General features: G+C 46.8%; 1 protein-coding gene across 1 annotated transcript in view; it reads right to left on the reverse strand.

Moving 5' to 3' along the window:
* Nucleotides 1-18310, reverse strand: part of Tcerg1l (transcription elongation regulator 1 like) — a 185612-nt gene that overhangs the window by 141076 nt on the left and 26226 nt on the right. Inside the window, exon 4 of the mRNA XM_021210325.1 lies at nucleotides 8659-8859. Coding sequence (XP_021065984.1) covers nucleotides 8659-8859 — 201 coding nt within the window. The remainder of the gene's footprint in view (nucleotides 1-8658; nucleotides 8860-18310) is intronic.

Genomic DNA, 18310 nt, shown 5'->3' on the forward strand with positions numbered 1-18310 from the left:
AGTGAAGGGAAAGCCATCAAACCTTGGGCCACCACACTGAGTGCTGCTTCTCACTAAAACCCCATTATCTCCCCCTCCTCCACTTCCACCAAAATACACTAAATCAAACAACTGTCCATGGATTAGAGGAAAATCTGTGAAAATTGGATTTGTAGTGGGCATTAACAAAAAAATTTAAGTGCTCATAAGCTAATTCCAAGAAAATGTACATAACAATTAACAAAAGGATGGGATTGAAGGGATTGCTCATCATTGGAGAGACTTGGAGTGGTCAGAAGATAGGGGCAAAGGCAGGCAGCATATCCCACCGTCAGGGAGTGGATATCAAAACTACTGTGAGACGGAGTAGCCTGATACGGTGGCATTGGTAGTGAAGAGAGAACACAGGCTCTGTGAAGGTTGAAGCAAGGGGAACCCTTGCTCATTGATGGCAGGAACAGAAGTCTGTGTGACCATGACAGACAACAGCATGCAGGGTTCAAAAGAAGTTAAAGAAGAACTGACATACTTCCCTTTTCTGGGTGTACACCCAAAAGAATAAAGTGATCACCTTTTAAAGAAATCCCTGTTCCTTGTACCATTGTGACAAGGTATTCATTCAATGAATGACTGAAGATGCTGATGTCTACACAGAAGACATTATACTGGATGAAATAAGTCAGGCACAGAGAGAAAACTGCTGTGTGACGTTATCAAATAAAAAAATCTAGAAAGAAAATAAATTAAAAAAAATAGTCAGGGAATGGGGGAGCATTAACAGAAGCTTTATGCAGGATGAAGTTTAAAGATCAAACATAGGACTAAAGAGAAGGCTTAGTGGTTTAGAATGCTTATTGTTCTTGCAGAGGACCTGGCTTTGGTTCCCAGCACCTAATAGTGGCTCATATATGCTTGTAACTGAAGTTCTGGGGGAATCTAATGTCCTCTTCTAGCCTCTGAGGATTCCTGCACATATGTAGTATATATAAACTTACATAGGTTCATACACATACAAGATAGATAGATAGATAGATAGATAGATAGATAGATAGATAGATAGATAGATGATAAATCTTTAAATACCAAATTTATAATATGACCTTACCATTCAAATGGATGATAGCTGGTCTTTAGATTGGAAAACAAATCAGGTATCCATATGAGGGGTGGATGCCCATTTGGTTAGCTACAGTAACCATTCCACTATCTACATATCTCATAATGCATGTCACATGGTTTAAACAGACATAAAGCAGAACCTTTGAGTGAGCGAGTCTGTGTTAAGCATCAGAGATTAAGATGCAGGAAGTGCAGGCCTCCATCAGCAGCCTTAGACAGCAGAGCAAGAAACCCAATGGAAGTGGGTGGCTGCTGGAACAGAGGGCTGAGGTGTCCTGGACAACCCTGGGCTAAGAAGGTGGGGTTGAATCCTGCTATCCAGTAAGACTTGTTTGTTTAAGAACATCTGCATAGCACAGCTAGGCATTAAAGGAAGGAAGAGCCCAGGAATAACCTCCTACCACTAAATTTTAGACCTGCAAGAAATGCACACATGCCACAGGAAGAAGAAATCTCTGGGAACTGACTCAGCAAAGTACAAAAAAACTTGACCCCTGAGTTGGTGATAAACTCTATGTAATTATTGAGAATTTTCAACAAATTAAGAAGTCTAAGTAAATGGACAAAAGAGCTCTGACTTCAAGACACAGATCCTCGGTATCAAGGATCTTCCAAAGTAAAATGAGTGACACCTATGGCTGCCTAGGAGACACTGGACACAGGCATCATTGTACACTGTAGCCCCATTTGAAGGCACTTCCAGCAGAGGCAGGGCCCTAGAAGCATCCATGGTTACCTCTGAGCAGGAGCAGACTGACCCCCAGTACGAACAAGTTTTCCTTTCAGGGAGGAAATGGTGATGGGATAGGGTGGCTGGATGCTCACAGCACAGCAGACTTACCACATGCCAGAACTGCACAACACAAGATGAAAGAGAGCTTCAAATTACGTTCTGAGATTTGTTTTTTTTTTTTTTAACTCAAATCATGAGTACATTTATTTCCTTCAGAGACTAGGATAGACACATTTGGAATCTACAAGGGATGAACATCTGCATGGCTATGAGAGAGATTCCTTTTCACAGAACCCACTCAAGGCCTCATCCCTCAGGTGACTATCACCTTTCCCTGCAGATGGCCCATCACCAGGCTCCAGGGGCTTTGACACCTTATAGCATGCTTGAACTGCCTCCAGGACCAGCACCCCCTCATGAAGTCAGCCTGACCATCAGGTTAGCACAATGGGTGTGAATTATGGTTGCTGTGGAACATTGGATGCTATAGAAAGGCCCCAGAGATCCTTGAAAGGCTTTTGATTGTTGGCCACCCCACCCTCCATGTCCATGGGGCTTAGGGCTTGGTCTCCACTCGTCTCAGCATAATGGTTCAGGCTACATGAAACCCTTGAATCTTTCAGCTGACATTTTTAGGTATCAGAAACGCAGAGACCATGAAAACAGGGGCAGGATCATGTCCTGTTTCAAAGGCCCTCGCTGATCAGTCTTGCTCTCCTCCTGGCCTGATCAGACTTGCCCTGAATCTATCTCTGTGGTGAGAGCTTGGCCCCTACCATGCCCAGGATGACTATGGTTCAAAGATAGTGGCCCTGCTTCTAGCATGACCCATTCCAGGAGCAGGCTTGGGTGGGAATAGGCATCTTCAGAGGAGGGTACTCTGCGTTTCGGTCCTATAGGAAATGGATAGCAATGCTGGCTTTCACTCCAGGGTCTCTCTGTTGAACACTCAATGTATGCACCAGCTACTAGGCGGTGATAGGCCTTAGCTGTGTCCATTTAGCAGAGAGCTATTGGCAGACAGCTCTTCAAGCTTGGTTATATGTAGTGGAAAGAAACATGTGAACCTGACATTCTGAGGGCGGGGGAGGGTGGGTAGGGGGAAAAAACTAAGCAAATATCAACACCTAAGATCATTCCTGGCCATGAAAATTGTTGCAAAGTCAGCGTACAAGAAAGTGAAGGTGGTTATCCCAGAATACATTGTGGAACGAGGTTTTCAGGCCACCTCTCTAAACACCACTGTCTCAGTGGTAACTAACCAGCCATATGTGGCACTGAGAGGGTGAGAGAAGAGCATCACAAGAGAAGTGGCCTATGCGAGGATCCCGAGGCAGCCAGGGCACTTGCTGTGCTTGAGGTAAGAAGAGTACAAGAGGGACCACATCCCAAGCTGGCCACAGACAGAGTACTCTAAGATTGGGGTAGGGGTCCAGCCTAAGCTATTGAGTCAGCTGCTTGGCATATGGAGGTGTGCTTGCTGCTCTGGGGCACCCTGCAATCAGTTTACTTACTAGAAGACTGGGGAAGGAAAGGGGCTCTGCCTTCTGTATAATACATAGCATGTTGAGATCTATTATGAAAAACTCAAGAGCCTGTGGAAACACAGGAAATCAGTTGGAGAGTTACTTCCAGAATGAAGCCATGGGAATATTCAAGGTGGATGAGTCATTTCTAGGGACCTGGCAAAGGCCCTTGGGAGGGGCACCAGCAGAGTGGGGTCAGAAACAAAGAAGGAAAAAAAGCATTTCTCAAAAGGAAGGTGCGGTGTTCTGTGGCATTTCTGAAAGTGTTCCCAATGCCCCTCCCCCCACCACCACCAAGCATAAGGCATCTCTGCAACCTGTGTAAATGGGTGATCTGCTTGCATGAGATTTAGGGACACACTAAGGACCACATACAAGAACAGTCACAGAAGAATGTACAAATGTGGCTTGTTTCTGTTCAGTTCAGCAGAGCCCCACTCGGTAGCAGGCAGCCTGGCCAGGGCTGACACATCTGCAAGAGGAGAAGGCATTGCACAAGCTGCAGAGGAAATGACTGTGGAGGGTTCATTACTTCTGGAATGGAAGGGGCCAGGTGGAGAGAGAGAGAGAGATCAATGGCTGTGTCCTTCCAGCCCCCTTTAAGAGTGGCAGCAGATGTCTTCAGCTCTCAAGTCCTTTGGGGTGAGGATATGTTTCCAGTTTCCTCTTCAAAGACAGTGTGGGTAGGATATCATGGTAGAGACAGCAAACATGGCCCCAAAGTGTGTAAATTCCTGGGGAAGGTGGTGGGGATGGGAGGTTCTGGGGTGCTGGTAAAAGGTGGGCGACGTGGTGTGGAAGACCCCCAGTGGGCATGCAGTCCTCACTTTGAGATCCCAGCAACAGGATTCCCCACAGAGGAAGTTCTGCCCCTCCTCCACAGCAGAATGTGTAGGAATGCAGGCTCCGGACATTCTTATAGAGCTCCCTCTCAGAGATCATAAATACTCGGGGCCTTCTGCTTGCTTGTTTACATTCAATCATGATCCCCTCTAGGCAGTGTGACCTCCAGGTGCCAGGCACTTGGGAGTAACAGTAATTATATTGCTACAGGGTTTATGAATTTTTGTCTCTGGAAATCTCTAAAACCATATGTATTATGACACTTTTTATTATAGTAGAGAAAGGAATAATCCATGTAGTTAAAAATAATAATAAAATAAAAGAAGGGCCAACTTTACCCCAAGCGGGTGGCTCTCTGTAGTCAGAAGTAGCCTGGCAGCTGTGGACTTCCCTAATGAGAGAGCTGCCATCACTTGAAAGGCCATGGGAGACCCTGATGCCCTGGGAGTTCTTGGACTTGGTATGTGGCTTAGCTGGCAAGTCACTGGGAGACAAAGAAAATCGTCACTGCCCAGCTGTTCTGTGGCAAGGCAGCATGCTAAATTTAAACCAATAAATAGTTGTGGAAGCGCGAGAACAGGTGGCAGATGGTCTCTGCGGCAGATGGTACTTTCTAATATTTGTATCTGACCGTAATTGGTGATACTGGAGACAGTGTCTCCATGCTCCCATATCACCTTCCTCACTCGAGAGCCTTGGAAAGGGTGGGTCCCACTTTAAAAATAAACTCTATCATTCTTTGGAGAGAAGCCATTTCAGACACTTCATCTGATGGGGAGGGCATCAGGTACCTGGCTCACTTTTCTTAGCAAAGATCTGAGCAGAAGTTGGTCCAGTGACTGCAGGCCAGGCCAGTGCATTTTGGAAACTCCAGAAAGGCATGCCTGCTCTGCTCCACTTCCTCTGTCTCTCTTCTTGTCCTCGACATCCAGACTGTCCTGCCACTGACACATGGGTGTGATGCCCAAAACCTCTGTTCCCCTGCATGTTTCTTTTATAATCTGAAACCCCGAGGAACAGTGAAAAGTGAGCTAAAATCTGTTTGCTGGTGGCAGGAAGGTCCCTGCTCTGTTCTCCGTTCCTGGTGGCTCCTCCAGCCACCAGCGTGCACTATCAGCTGAACCAACAAGTCTCTAAATGAGCCTGCGCCTGCTCCAAAGTGCCCTCTGCACCAAGTGGGATTCAGGGATAGGGGAGCAACCACCAGCATTAGATTCCACAGATGGCCAGAGCAGCTCTTCTCAACCCAACAAGGACCCAACATGATGCTGCATCAGGGATGTCACTGAGTCCACAGATTCACATCCATATCCTAGTCTTCACTGACGAGTACAGGAAAGACATTCAGTCCAGAAGAGGGACAAGTTCCACAGGTGTCTGGCCTGTGGAGAGCAGCCACAGGCTTTGGCTGTGCACATTACACATCAAAGGAGACAGCCTCATTATAACTGAGCTTGGAGCTGGCCCCTGGCTCTTTCGGTATAGGTTTAGAACTCCACACACACCAGGGCTGCAGACTTAGTGTAACTAGTCTGGCTCACTTCTCTTCACAGAGATATTTCCTTCCAGTGCTTCAGCTAATGGAACACACACACACAAACACACACACACACACACACACACACACACACACACACACCACTGTCCTCCCTACCCAGCATAGCTTTTGCCCCAGTACAAGGTCTCACAGTTTCTTAAATGATATTGTAATTTAAACCAGGGGTTCTATATGGAGGGAGGACATGGGGCTGTCATAAGGATTGCAGGACCCAGCTCCTACACACATGCTGACATAACCAAATTCCATCTCCAGTAGTTGTGTGATATCTCCAAGAGGCAAAACTGTCCTCAGTTGAGCCTCATTAACCCAAACTGTATGGAACCTGTGGGGCATCTGGCTTTTTACATCAAGCAATAGGCAGACTCATCATCTTAAATGGGAATTATCCTTCCATCATGCACAGTTTGCTCACTGCAGATATGCCAAGGACCACAGACTGCAGATACGCTTGCATGGGCAACATGATGCATCAGACCTGCCTTCCCTGTCCATCTAAGCCTGTCTTCTCCACCTCACTCCATACTGAACCCATTAAGGGCTTTGTCTTCCTCTTGATCCCAGCCTGGTTCACCATTTGCAGGGGTGTCAGGAATTTCCTGGCAAGCTGGTCCTCTGAAAAGTCTGTCCCTTCACTTCATTCATTTCATAGACTCATGAAAGTAGCTTAGCAACAGGCCTATAGCTCAATGTGAGTCTTTGTTAGGGGTGTGTTGCTGTCAAATATATCAAAAATAAGTAAGTTGGAGAGGAAAGGGGTTATTTCAGGGTTCTTTCATCTTCCAGCTCCCAGATTACAGCCCAACATTGAAGAAGTCAGGGCAGGAACTGAAGCAGAAACCATGAAGGGGTGCTGCATCCTGTCTTGTTCCCCATAGCTTGCTCAGTCTGCTTTCTTATAGCACCCAGTACTACCAGCCCATGTGTGGCACTGCCCACAGTGAACTGAGACCCCTCTATACCAATCATGAATCAAAGAAATGCACCACAGGCCAATCTGGTGGGGACATTTTCTCAGTTGAGGTTCCCTCTTCCAAAATGACTTGAGCTTCTGTCAAGTTTACATAAAAGTAAGCAGAACGATGGGCAAGTTGTGCATCCTCCCAGCTCCTTTTAGAAGCTCAAAGGACATTTGATATGGCTTTTTTTCACAAGAACTATACCCAGTACCCTTCAATGGCCTTCTGTTCCCCTTAGACAAGAGACTCAGGCCAACACAACCAGGTGACCACACCTCCCATAGAAGCCCTGGCTTGGATACCACTGGATTTCATTAGAGGTGGAAAGGAAAGCCAGCCTACAGTATAGTGTATGGTTTCAAGATAAAATTTCATAAGCATCAGTGGATTGAGGGGGTTTAACCCACAGCTTCACACAGCAGGAATGTGGGCTTCAAATACAGATTGCCCAAGGGCTTGTTCCCATCACATCTAAATGAGAGTTCACTAGCACACTGGAATAGAGTACAGATTTCATTCTGGGCAATAAGTGTGCTACTGGTCAGCAAGTCTATGAGGCTGGTAGAGGAACACAGAGGTCAAAGGTCCAGTTGAAACAGACCATGTTAGATTCATCAGAAAGAAGATCAATAACTGAGGGCACATTATAAACCTGGAACATGGGTAATTTATCCTTGCCTTGTATGCATGTGAAATAATGTGCATATATTCTTTCATGTGTGTGCATGTATGCATATGCTTATATGTGCACATACGTGCGTGTCTGTGTCTCATCTAGTGATATGTTTCCAGCTATTGAGAGTGTAGCAAATAGTGACATGGTTAAACATCCCTTATCCAAGGTGCTTGGGATATGAACTGTGTTGTCTTTGGAATATTTCCAGATCTTAGAATATTTACATATACATAATAAGACAAGTCTAAACACAAATTTATTCATTTTCTATAATATGCACAAGGCTTGGGTTTATTTTATCTAATGTTTTAATTGTATGCATAAATAAAGTTTTCTAAAGTGGAACTTTCTGACCTCTGGCCTCAAATCAGTGCTAAGAATTTCTGGCTTTGGGTTTGTTGATACAGAATTCTCAACCTGTCTCCTGCAGAGTTACTGTTTAAGCTCTACCACAGCACATGACCAACTCTCGAAAGCAACTAAGATTCAGGGAGGGAAGATATACTCTCTGGCATTCCAAGTTGACACTGCTATCACGTTTGAAGAAACCAGCATTGCACAAGACTCAGGGCACAGTGATTCCAGTCAACAAATACAACAGACAGCAGCATGCACATCACATGGACACAGCAGATAATGTGGCCAGTCTGGGACCCATTGCACAACTCAAGAGCCTCTCAACCTCTGCACTCCAGGATGCTGGGATACCTCAAGTTCATCCTCTCTAATTCTCCAAAACGGCTTAGTACCCTGAGGACTGATGGTTTAGGAGCCATCATGCCTCTTGTCCCCTACCCCTGCAAGATGAGCAGGACTTCCCATATGCCCACATAGCTATTCCAAATCCCAGGCAGGACAAAGGATATCAGTGTGCAGCTCAGCAGTAGGACCTGGTGCATCACTGGTAACATCAGTTGCTCTTCTTGGGTGAATCACCCTTGTTCTCTGACATGTGTCACACAAGGAAATGGCTGAGATCTTAGGGTCATGAAGTATCTACATGAGTTGTAAAGAGGTCTTATCTCTTCACATAGGCACATACAAGACGCCACATGGGCAGTCAAGCCGTGCTCCATGGACTCCATGTATATTTGTATAGTCTGACACTGAGTAAGCCCCACACAGTGGATCTGGTCTCCAATACCCACAGCATGTGTCCAGAGGCAATGACCAAGACATTGAGCCCCTCGGCCAAGCTGGCCCCTGCCCCTCCAGCTTGATTCTGGGAGCAATTATGACCTTTCCAGGTGGCACAATGTTCCTACCTGAGAACGGGCTGGTCCTGAGGGGGATTCTGATGGGGGTCAATGTCAGGAAATGGCACGGCTGCATGATGGAGGGGCTCAGGCCCCGGAGTTCCTCGGGGTCTACAGAGACCATGGCAGTAGCTGCAGCAGCAGCTGTGGCAGCAGTGATGGTGATGGTGGGACCTCTGCTGATTGGCTTAAGGCTGTCATGGCAACCACCTGTGGGAGAGAGACCAAGGTCAGCACATGTGACACACACATCCATCTCAGGTAACAGTACCCTCAAAACTTGTGAAAGTAACACTGCCCCCCTTCAATGACATCCTGTACTGGTTAGCATTGTCCCAGAGAGAATCTCATCCTTCAACACATACACTTTACCGTGTGATGCTCAGAGTGGCACACTACTGAAGTCACCCAGGAAACGCCAGGACATGAGCACCATACAGGGAAATAGAGGCACTGTGGTACACATGTGTGATGAGAATCATCTGAAGTGACCTTGAGGATGATACTAACAGAATCAAGGTAGGGAGGCTCCAGAGAAAGAAGTGATTGTAGGCCAGGGTGGGAGGAGTTCCAAAGCACTGGGACTCAGGATGCTGACCACCTGCGCCAATCCAGTGCAGAAATCAGCACCCACTCAGGTTCTCCCAGATGATCCTAATACAGAACCCAGGAATGATACCAAGGCTACTGACTGTAAAGGATTCAGGCTGTAAACTCACTTTTAAACATTATCCTATGGCTGTACAACCAATCATCTTTGGCAGCTGACAAGGTGCTAAGCAATGACCAAATGGAATGCCTGCTTTCCTGAGAACTTTCCAAAAGGAAACGTACAATGAACATGCCTCTCCAAAGTCGGTTTTATGATATAGGTTGATAGGTATAAATCAAAGGAGATGAACCAATGAGCAGGTCATTATTGAGGGACGATCTTTATTGAGATGAGGACCCATGGTACAGTTATTTTGGAATAGGAGAATGAGGCATGCTGGCCCCTGGGAAGAAGTACCTGAAAGTGTTAAAGTTCTGGGATAGACGCTGCCCCACATGACACAGGAGCTTTGAGGAGCCTGAGAAGCAGAGTGGAATAGAGCAATGTGCTTGGCCTATCAGGCTAGGCGGGTGGACACAGATGTGTGGGTGATAAGGTTTGCTGCAAAATGGTGGGCAGGCTCAGATGGGAGAAAGATCTGCTTTCCTGTCATGGTCCCAACCTGGCTGCCTTTTGTATATGAACAATCAGGGGACAGGGCTGAGTGTCAAATGTGAACCTCAAGGGAGGTATCCACAAGGCAGGGAGAGATTCAAAGGTGACTAAGAAAGTATTGAAATCAGATTAAAAATATATATATATAGCCATAGGAAGGGAAAAAAGTCCTGACTGTGCATGTCCAGGTGGCTGAGTCATAGTTGATTTCCTCTCCCTGTCTTTCCACATTTACAAATTCCCTAAGAGGGACACAGACCATCTTTTAAAATTACACTTACAGAGCAGCCAAGCAGGAGCTACCATGCTCCCCCAGAGCCCTTCACAGATCCCTTGTCATTACCACCATCCCCAGGGGGCTGCATGTCACCAGCCATCAGCTCAGACTGACACACTGTTAACTAAAGGACAGCTTCCCCTCCATGGGTTCTTTTCTGGTGTACACCCTGTGGATTGTGAAGGTGTAAGATGTATCTACATAGCATCCCATGCAAGAATTTAACAACAGGCAGCTGTTCCACCGGCCCCTTCTGTTCCACCCCACCCCTATCCCCACACCAACACACACACCAACACACCCAACTACTGAGCCCAGAGCAGCGAAGTCTGGCCTTTTGCAGAGCATCATGTATCTGCAGCCCTTTCAGTGGCTTTGCCTCCGCTCAGTGAGCTGCATTGCAGTTCCCTTCCTGTCTTTCTTATGACTCAATAGCGCATTTCTTTTTATCATGGAGTAATATTTCATTATAAAGAAGTACCACCGTTAATTTCCCCCTCTCCTGCTGAAGGGCGTTTTGGCTGCTTCCAGGTTTTGACAATTATGCTCAAGGCTGCTATAAGCATCTGCACACAGGCTTTCTCGTGGGCCTGCTTTTCAGTTCCTTGGGGGTAAACAACACTGTGTGATGGATGGGTCACGTGGCACGGGGGCCTTGGGGACCATGAACTTGTGTATGATATGTGTGCACGGTCATGTGTGTACATGCAGGCAGGCATGTGACAGGGCACACAAGTAGAGGACACAAGACAGCCTCAGGTATCGTCTTCCCACCTTCCTCCTAGTCTCTTGGCTGCTATTGTGTATGCCAGACTGCTGGCCCGGAAGATTCCAGAGTTTCTCCTGCCTCCATCTCCCATCACACCACAGGACTTCTGAGATTAGAGATGCATGCTTCCATGCCCAGCCTCACAGGAATTGGAAGGATCCAAGCTCTGGTCCTCAGTGTGTGGGGTAAGTAGTGCATGGAGGCACCTGTCCAGCCTGTGCTCAGCTTTTAAGGAAACCTCCAGTTCTTCCTGCTCTATTCCCCACCCAGTTAAGTGAGCATCCTGGCTGCCTACGACCTTGCATATGCTCTGTGTCATCTGTGTTCTGGGTCTGATCCTTTCTCCTCTCTGTGTCATAGGCTACCAGTGTCGTCATACACACATTTGAAGTCAGTGCTATCAAGAATGTACAACCTTTGCGATAGAAGCACACCACGGACAGCTGGTGAAATGGATCAAGGGTCCTGTTCCTCACTGAGACCTGTGCCCTTCTCTACTAGAGGTCTGAATGATATGGAAATGCATCATGATCCCCCTGCATCTTTGCCTTTATCATAATGAGTTACAGAATCAACAGCTATCGCTTCTCCATCTTTTGGCTAAGATCATGTGCAGAATCAACAGCTTCATTCTCACATAGCTTCCAGTAGCCAATGAATCAGGACATCCAGAGAACAGAGAACTGCATCCGTGTGTCATATTCATATCCTCACCCTGGTCATAGGTGCTCCCTGTTAGAAGTAGCCATGTGTAAACAGCTGAGCCAACATATCATTTTATTCCAGTCACCATAAAACAGTGTTGGGGGCTAAAACACTGTCAGCACTTTGGGAATGTAAGGTCAGCTAACAAGGACATTTTGAATGTTCTGATGGCTCACCATGAGTCGGGAACCTAGAAGAGCATAGGGACTCCATACTTAGGGGACCAGGCCATCGTGTCTCCCCTTTATAAGACAGAGTCAGGCCTCACAATCTCAACCATGTGCCACCTGGTGAAGTTTCTGAAATAAACTTGCTCTATTCTTTGAAATGAAAGTGACCTTGACTAATGGAAGAGAAAGTTACCATTATAAAAGAAACAGATGTTAGCACAGGTGAAAGCATTTTGCAGCTAGAAATATGAAAACGTTTTTAATCACCACGTGATTTCTGTTGCCAAAAATCATCTGTCAACTTAAAAGCAAAATAACTATGACTCATTAATCTTCCCTTTAAAAACTGAAAAGATTAAAAAAAACAAAACAAAACCCATGTTGAGTTCATTTCGCTTCTTACAAAATTGCACCACCTCCTGATGTGTTCACGATATCTGTCAAGTACCAGTGGTGACAGAAAGTTAGCATGGACAGCACCTGGCATAGCACCCTAATGGAGGGCAGTATCTTTTGCTCACAGCTTCAGAGGGTTTGGCCCATTCACGTCAGGGAGGGCATGGTAAAGTAGTTTACATCACCACCGGCAGGATGCAGACGTAAAAATGTACAGAACTAGGCCATGCCAAGGGCTAGCCCCCACAGACATGGGCCTCTAGCTCCTCCAAGTAGACTCTGTCTCCCCCATTCACTACTTACCAGTAATGTGGTCCCACTGTTAACCCATCCAGAAGTTCATCTATGCATCTATCTGAGCTTTTACTACCTAATCATCTGTAGAAGGCCTCTCAGACACACACACATACACCCAACGATCATCTTTTACTACCACTCACAATAGTTTTCAATCTAAGCAAGTTCACAATCAGAATTCACACTCACAATACTGGTGGACTTTGACAGCGAGATTCATAGTTTACAGTGCATGGATGAAAGGATGAAGCTGCTATTGGTTTCTCCTTCTATCTCATCTCCCAGCTCTGGATCCCAGCAGAGCATCTCTGTGCCAAGCTGCACACAGCTATGGGACTGAAAGACCGTATGATGGATGCAAGGCACGAGGCATCACTGGACACAAATAGATAAATGCTGCTGGGTACCTGCTGCTTGAGAACACCAGCCAGGAAATGTGTGGAGCCAAGAGAACCTGGACGCCAACTGCACCCCCCTGAGGTCTGCCTCTCGGCTGAGTGTGGGGTATAAGCAAGCAAAAGCTCAATAACCTGTGTCAACTGATAAATAATGACAGGAACTTCCTTTCCCCAAAGGACTTCAGAAAATCCCTTAGTGGAGTAAATAAATAGTAAGATAAGATAGGTACAGCCAGAAAAACCTGCTAAGCAAGCGAAGAGATAAGCCAGCAAAGCCATCCATAAGGTTTACTTATAAAAGTCAATGTTTTAAGCAAACCAGTAATTAACTAGGTGCTTCCTTGAAAGCAGCATGAGGCCGGGTTCAAGAGACACATCTGTATAGGCTCAACAACTTCAGCTGCTGCTGCCCTTGTTCTTGTGAGGCATGCGAGCATAGTAGACAGTTTGCATCCTGGGACTCCACCCCCACTTGGTTTGAAGTTTCTGCACACCTGGACTCTTTTAACAATGCCCTTAGTAGCCTTCTTCCTTCAACTCTATGCACTGTGCATACAACCCCTCTCCAAACACAGCATCTAGAAACCTCAGAACCCCTCCACCCCTCACTTGCGACAGGATACATGCACTCTCATCTTTGAACAAAGGTGTAAGTTTCCCCACTCCTGGTAACAGTCAAATTTAAAGTTTCTATTCAAGGGCATTCCTTATGTATCCAGCTATAAAGAAGGGCTAATCTGGCCCTGAGTTTTGGGTGCAGATGTAGTAAGGTGAAACTTTGTCCTCTAGGAACCTTGTAGAGAGGCCCTTCTCTACCATCTTATGCATATGCATAATTGGTATGGATATGATTGAAGCCGGATGCATTATGGAATGGGGCATGGGTAGTACATACATGATTAAATAACTCAATCCATGAATCAAAGTAGATAACTCCCCTTAGAAACCAGTACTTCCTTCCCCTTAGACCAATAACATGGACCCTAGACTCAAAATCCAGGGCTCTTGAGTACTCTTTCTCATATGATCCTCTGCATTTTTCTATATTTTTAACTATCATTTTTCTCCACATGAATTTATCTTGCTACTTTTGCAAAGCTGTGTGAGAATTATTTTCAGTTATTTGGCAAAGAAGCCAAAACATCTGGCCCAGACCCTGACCACTGGTAACACTCTCTGCTGCTGGAGTTTTCAAGGCTACCCCACTTATCCTTGCTCTCAAACTACAAAGGAGCTGTTTGCATGTTCTGTTTGAAGGCAGTCCTCAGGCCCAACATGCAGAGGAGATCTTTAAGTGCCTTGCTGTGGCAGAGAAAAGCTGGGCTTCATGATGTACCTCCCCTTAAAGACACATCTGAGATTGGAGTACCCAGACTTTTCAGGGGAATGAACACAGGAGACATCTGGTTACTAACAGGCCTGGCTTACTAAGACACCTCTGACTTCAGAAGTGAAGGCAGGCAGTGGGTTCTACATGTACCCTACAGGGCAACTGATGTGTTGTTACTGTCCTCTTGGAACCTGCCTCCAAACTCTGAAACTATTTGGGCTACAATTTGCTTTCTTGGGACAAAATAGAAATAAGAAGAATGCATGAGAGATCTGAGACAGTGCCCAAGCAGGGGCTCCAAAGCCATAGACATCAGGCTGATGAGCTGAGCTGGCACAGCATAGAGCCATGGATATCCCTCAGCTGGTTGGACCGTCCCATATCTCTGAGCATGTTCTATAGCAAGTAAACCCCCAGCCTTTAGTGTCTCCTTATGCTTTAAAATGAAGAATGCTGGCAAAGGGGCTCTAGCGACCATCCTTAGATATTATTGTTAGTGGTCATAAATAGCAGTGGCTACAGAGTAAGTGAAATACTAACATCCAATTTTTTATAGAAGGGAGGGCCTCGACTATGACATGTCACATCTGTTAAAGAGGATACCCATATTGGGGCAAACTTTAGGACTCAAGGTTGTGGAGTGTTGGGTAAACAGCAGAACTGTGAGAGCCTCTGCCGAGCAGAGTTTGATGAGCACCAGCTGTCATCTTCTCTGCTGAGTGAAGCATTGAAAGAAATAACCATTCATTAGCGCTGTCTGCCTAGCAAATGGTTTCAACTCTGGTGGAAATGCTTCAGGCTCTGTACTACTGACCAGTACTCATTTCTGCAGAAAGGATTGAGTGATGAGGCTGGTGGGCTCTCGAGGAGGTTTCGTGTGTGTTGGGTGGGGTGGGGGAGACATAGGGAGAGACCATGAGACTTGACGGGGGCATTGGGAAAGGCATAAACAGTCTCTTCATTCCCATTCTGTGCATGCACTGGTTTCCTGTGCTCCAAGGAATAAGAAAATCTATTAGGTTTCAACGGTGGTTTTCCAGAAGAGTAGCGACAGGTTTCATGGGTCTATAAGACGAGCTGATACAAACCCAGTCTCCTTGTGTTTGAACTGTGGCTTAATGATGCGGCCAATATTTGCTTGTTTTGCTGTTTGTTCTCCTTGTTTTCTGAAAGAGACATCTAATTCCTGGTCTCGTTACAAGTGCTGAAGGTGCCAAGGAAGCAAACCTGCAAGCTGCGCTGGACCATCTGCTGAGCTCCATAGGCAACGCTCATCTCACATGCCCAGTGAGAGCTTGCTGGCTTTCCCAAGGACTCATTGCACTTATCCAACCTACGTTCCCAGGGCTGGGAACAGCATAGGACCCTGATGCTCAGATTGTCATTTGCATTGAACACCCATAACTGACAAGAAGGACAACCCTTGGCCACCACTTCTTTTCATGATCTGGTTCTATGTCCCAGTCACAGATAATGACCTTCAAGAATGAGGGAGGCCACACTCTCAGGCAACCTCCCATCAGTGGAGCATCACAGAGAGGCACAGGGATGGTGTTGATGCCATTTTGGACTTCAGTGGCCTTGGCCACCTTGCCTGGCTTAGAGGTTCAAATGGGTCACCTTAAAGACTTGACTGGCCCACTGAGTCTTAGTGTTCTCATTTCTGAGAGTGTCTTCTTGATCCTCCAAACATGGGGAAGTCTCAAGAGGACTGTGTATGATGTCCTGCTGTCCCAGTCTGCACCCCTATGAGACACCATGGCTATAGAGTGTCCTTCAGTGTTGACTACTGTCAACTAACAGCTTGTCCAGGTAGGGTATCCTTTCAAAACATACATGCATGGAAGAAGCCCTTTGCTAGCTCATCACTGGAATTTATACACTGGGAATCATCCTAGACATGAATCTGGAGCAAGGAGAAGACAAAGAGACCTGGAATGGCGATGCACAACTGAACATACACAGGTACCCAGCATCAGATGGGTGGATGGGGACAAAGACCACACCCTTACTGGGGTCCACTACACTCTCTATTTAGCCAGTGCTCAGCTCCTTTCAGACCCCAGGCAGCATCTCAGGCTCCCAAAGCTGCTGCTGCTTTCAGTCTCTCCCTGTAGGACCTAGCCAAGAGCTGTCTAAGCAAAGAATCCCTGCCAACCAGTGACAGGCTAGAAGGCTTCAGACAAGAGTGACAGGGGGTCGTGACCAGATCCTGGCCTGACCCTCCCATGGCAGCTCTACAAGCCACTCCTGTGTTTGCCTAGACAATAGCCTAGGAAGACTATTGTCCTTATGACAACGATGTCACTAGACTGCATTCCTGGGAGCCACCACCAGGACACCATGCCTGGGCTCCCACGTGTGTCATCCTGGGCAGGGGCTTGGAGGCCCTGGAAGTGGTGGAGAACAGTTTCTGCTCTGGGCTTCAGTCTGTTCTGTTGGTTTCTCTGCTGAGTTTGATGAACCGCTTTGACCAAACTCTTGCACCAATTCGCCGGACTCCAGGGAACCTGATGCCGAAGCCTAGCCTTGGGGTTTGCTTTCTCAGCCTCAGGAGCCAGAATTGTGAAGGAACCTTGTCATGGAGGGAGGGTTCCTCCCCAGGGTACCTGAACACATGGTGCTGGCCGTGTTTAGCCCATGGTATTCCTTTGCACCCCTCACCCCTATAGCCACACTAGGTTTAGATACATAGCGGGTACTGGGTAAGGGATGATTAACTCATGCATAGTCCTTATTGCCCTCTCCCCTGGAAGTTCCACTTTCTACCAGATGACATGCTTGGGGCCTCCTATAGCCACTCACTTCACACACTTGTCCCTAGCTATGTCCCCTCTTCCTCCCAGCTCTCTGGCTACACTTTTCAGTCTCCTCCGGTCTCCTCCCTGGATCCCTCAGACCCACATGGATCTCAAGAATGTCTGACTGGATAAACCATGCCCCTAGGGAAAACCAAATCCCACTGTTCTACTAAAGGGACATTAACAATAAAATGTCTCCTAAGGACATTCTGCTATACCCTTAGAACCATGCCCTGCTCAGCCACCATCAGAGAAGTGTCTTCTTGCAGTAGATAGGAGCTAACACAGAGACCCACAACTGGGCAATGTTCCTTGCTTGGCCTCAAATACCTGGTCCTATATGATCCTGCTGCCTCAGCATCCTGAGGAGCTGGGTGTGGTTGTAGGCTCATTCACAGTGTCTAGCTCCAGGATCAGGTCCACAAAATATCTCAGGTTTTGTCAGCTTTCCTGGTGGACCTAAGCATCAGCTGGGTGAGAGTCTGACCAGTGCTGTCACCACTCAGCCTTGGCGGGAAAGATGGAAGTGCTTCAGGCTGCCATCCCTTTAATCCAATCTGGATTGGTAGCTTGGGTGGCACCCGGCAGGCTCAGGAGGTCAGAGTAGAGCCCGAGGCAAAGTGATGACCAAGAATACACAGCAGAGGCCTTTGACGGATGCTTTCTCCAGAGTCATTGTGTCCCAAACTCAGGGCAGGGGAGGGAATGCCTTTCCCAGTTCAGTACTGAAGGGCTGAAGCCAGGACTAATCCTGCCATCCCACCCCACCCCCGCCCCCCGGGCATCAAGACCATCTTACTTGAATCTCCTTCTAGAGTCTGAAAGCTAAAAGTAATAGCTTTGTTGAGAATATTAGGGGAGAAGCTGAAGGCCTGAGTTCAAAAGGCCCACAGGATCCTGCTTTTACAAACTATCCTACCTCCACATTCCCCACTGGATAGATACTAAGATGCCTAATCACCAAGTCACCACACCACACAGGCACACACATGCACACACACACATATACTTGTACACACACACACTTGCACACACATGCATGCACACACATAAACACACATGCAAACACAGGCACATACACACAGGTACACACATGCATGCGCACGCGCGCGCGCGCGCACACACACACACACACACACACACATACACTGCTCCCACAGTCCTAGCAATCAATGCTGACACTAAAAAACAAGTTATTTAATCCCAGGGAGGTGGAGAATTCATTTAGCTCTTTTTGTCACTTTACAAATACTAATTTATTATTTTATGATTTCATGTAACTTGGTACACAATAATTTGAATATTCAGTTT

This window comes from Mus pahari, chromosome 1, assembly GCF_900095145.1.
Source record: "Mus pahari chromosome 1, PAHARI_EIJ_v1.1, whole genome shotgun sequence".
In the NCBI taxonomy this organism is placed as follows: Eukaryota; Metazoa; Chordata; class Mammalia; order Rodentia; family Muridae; genus Mus; species Mus pahari.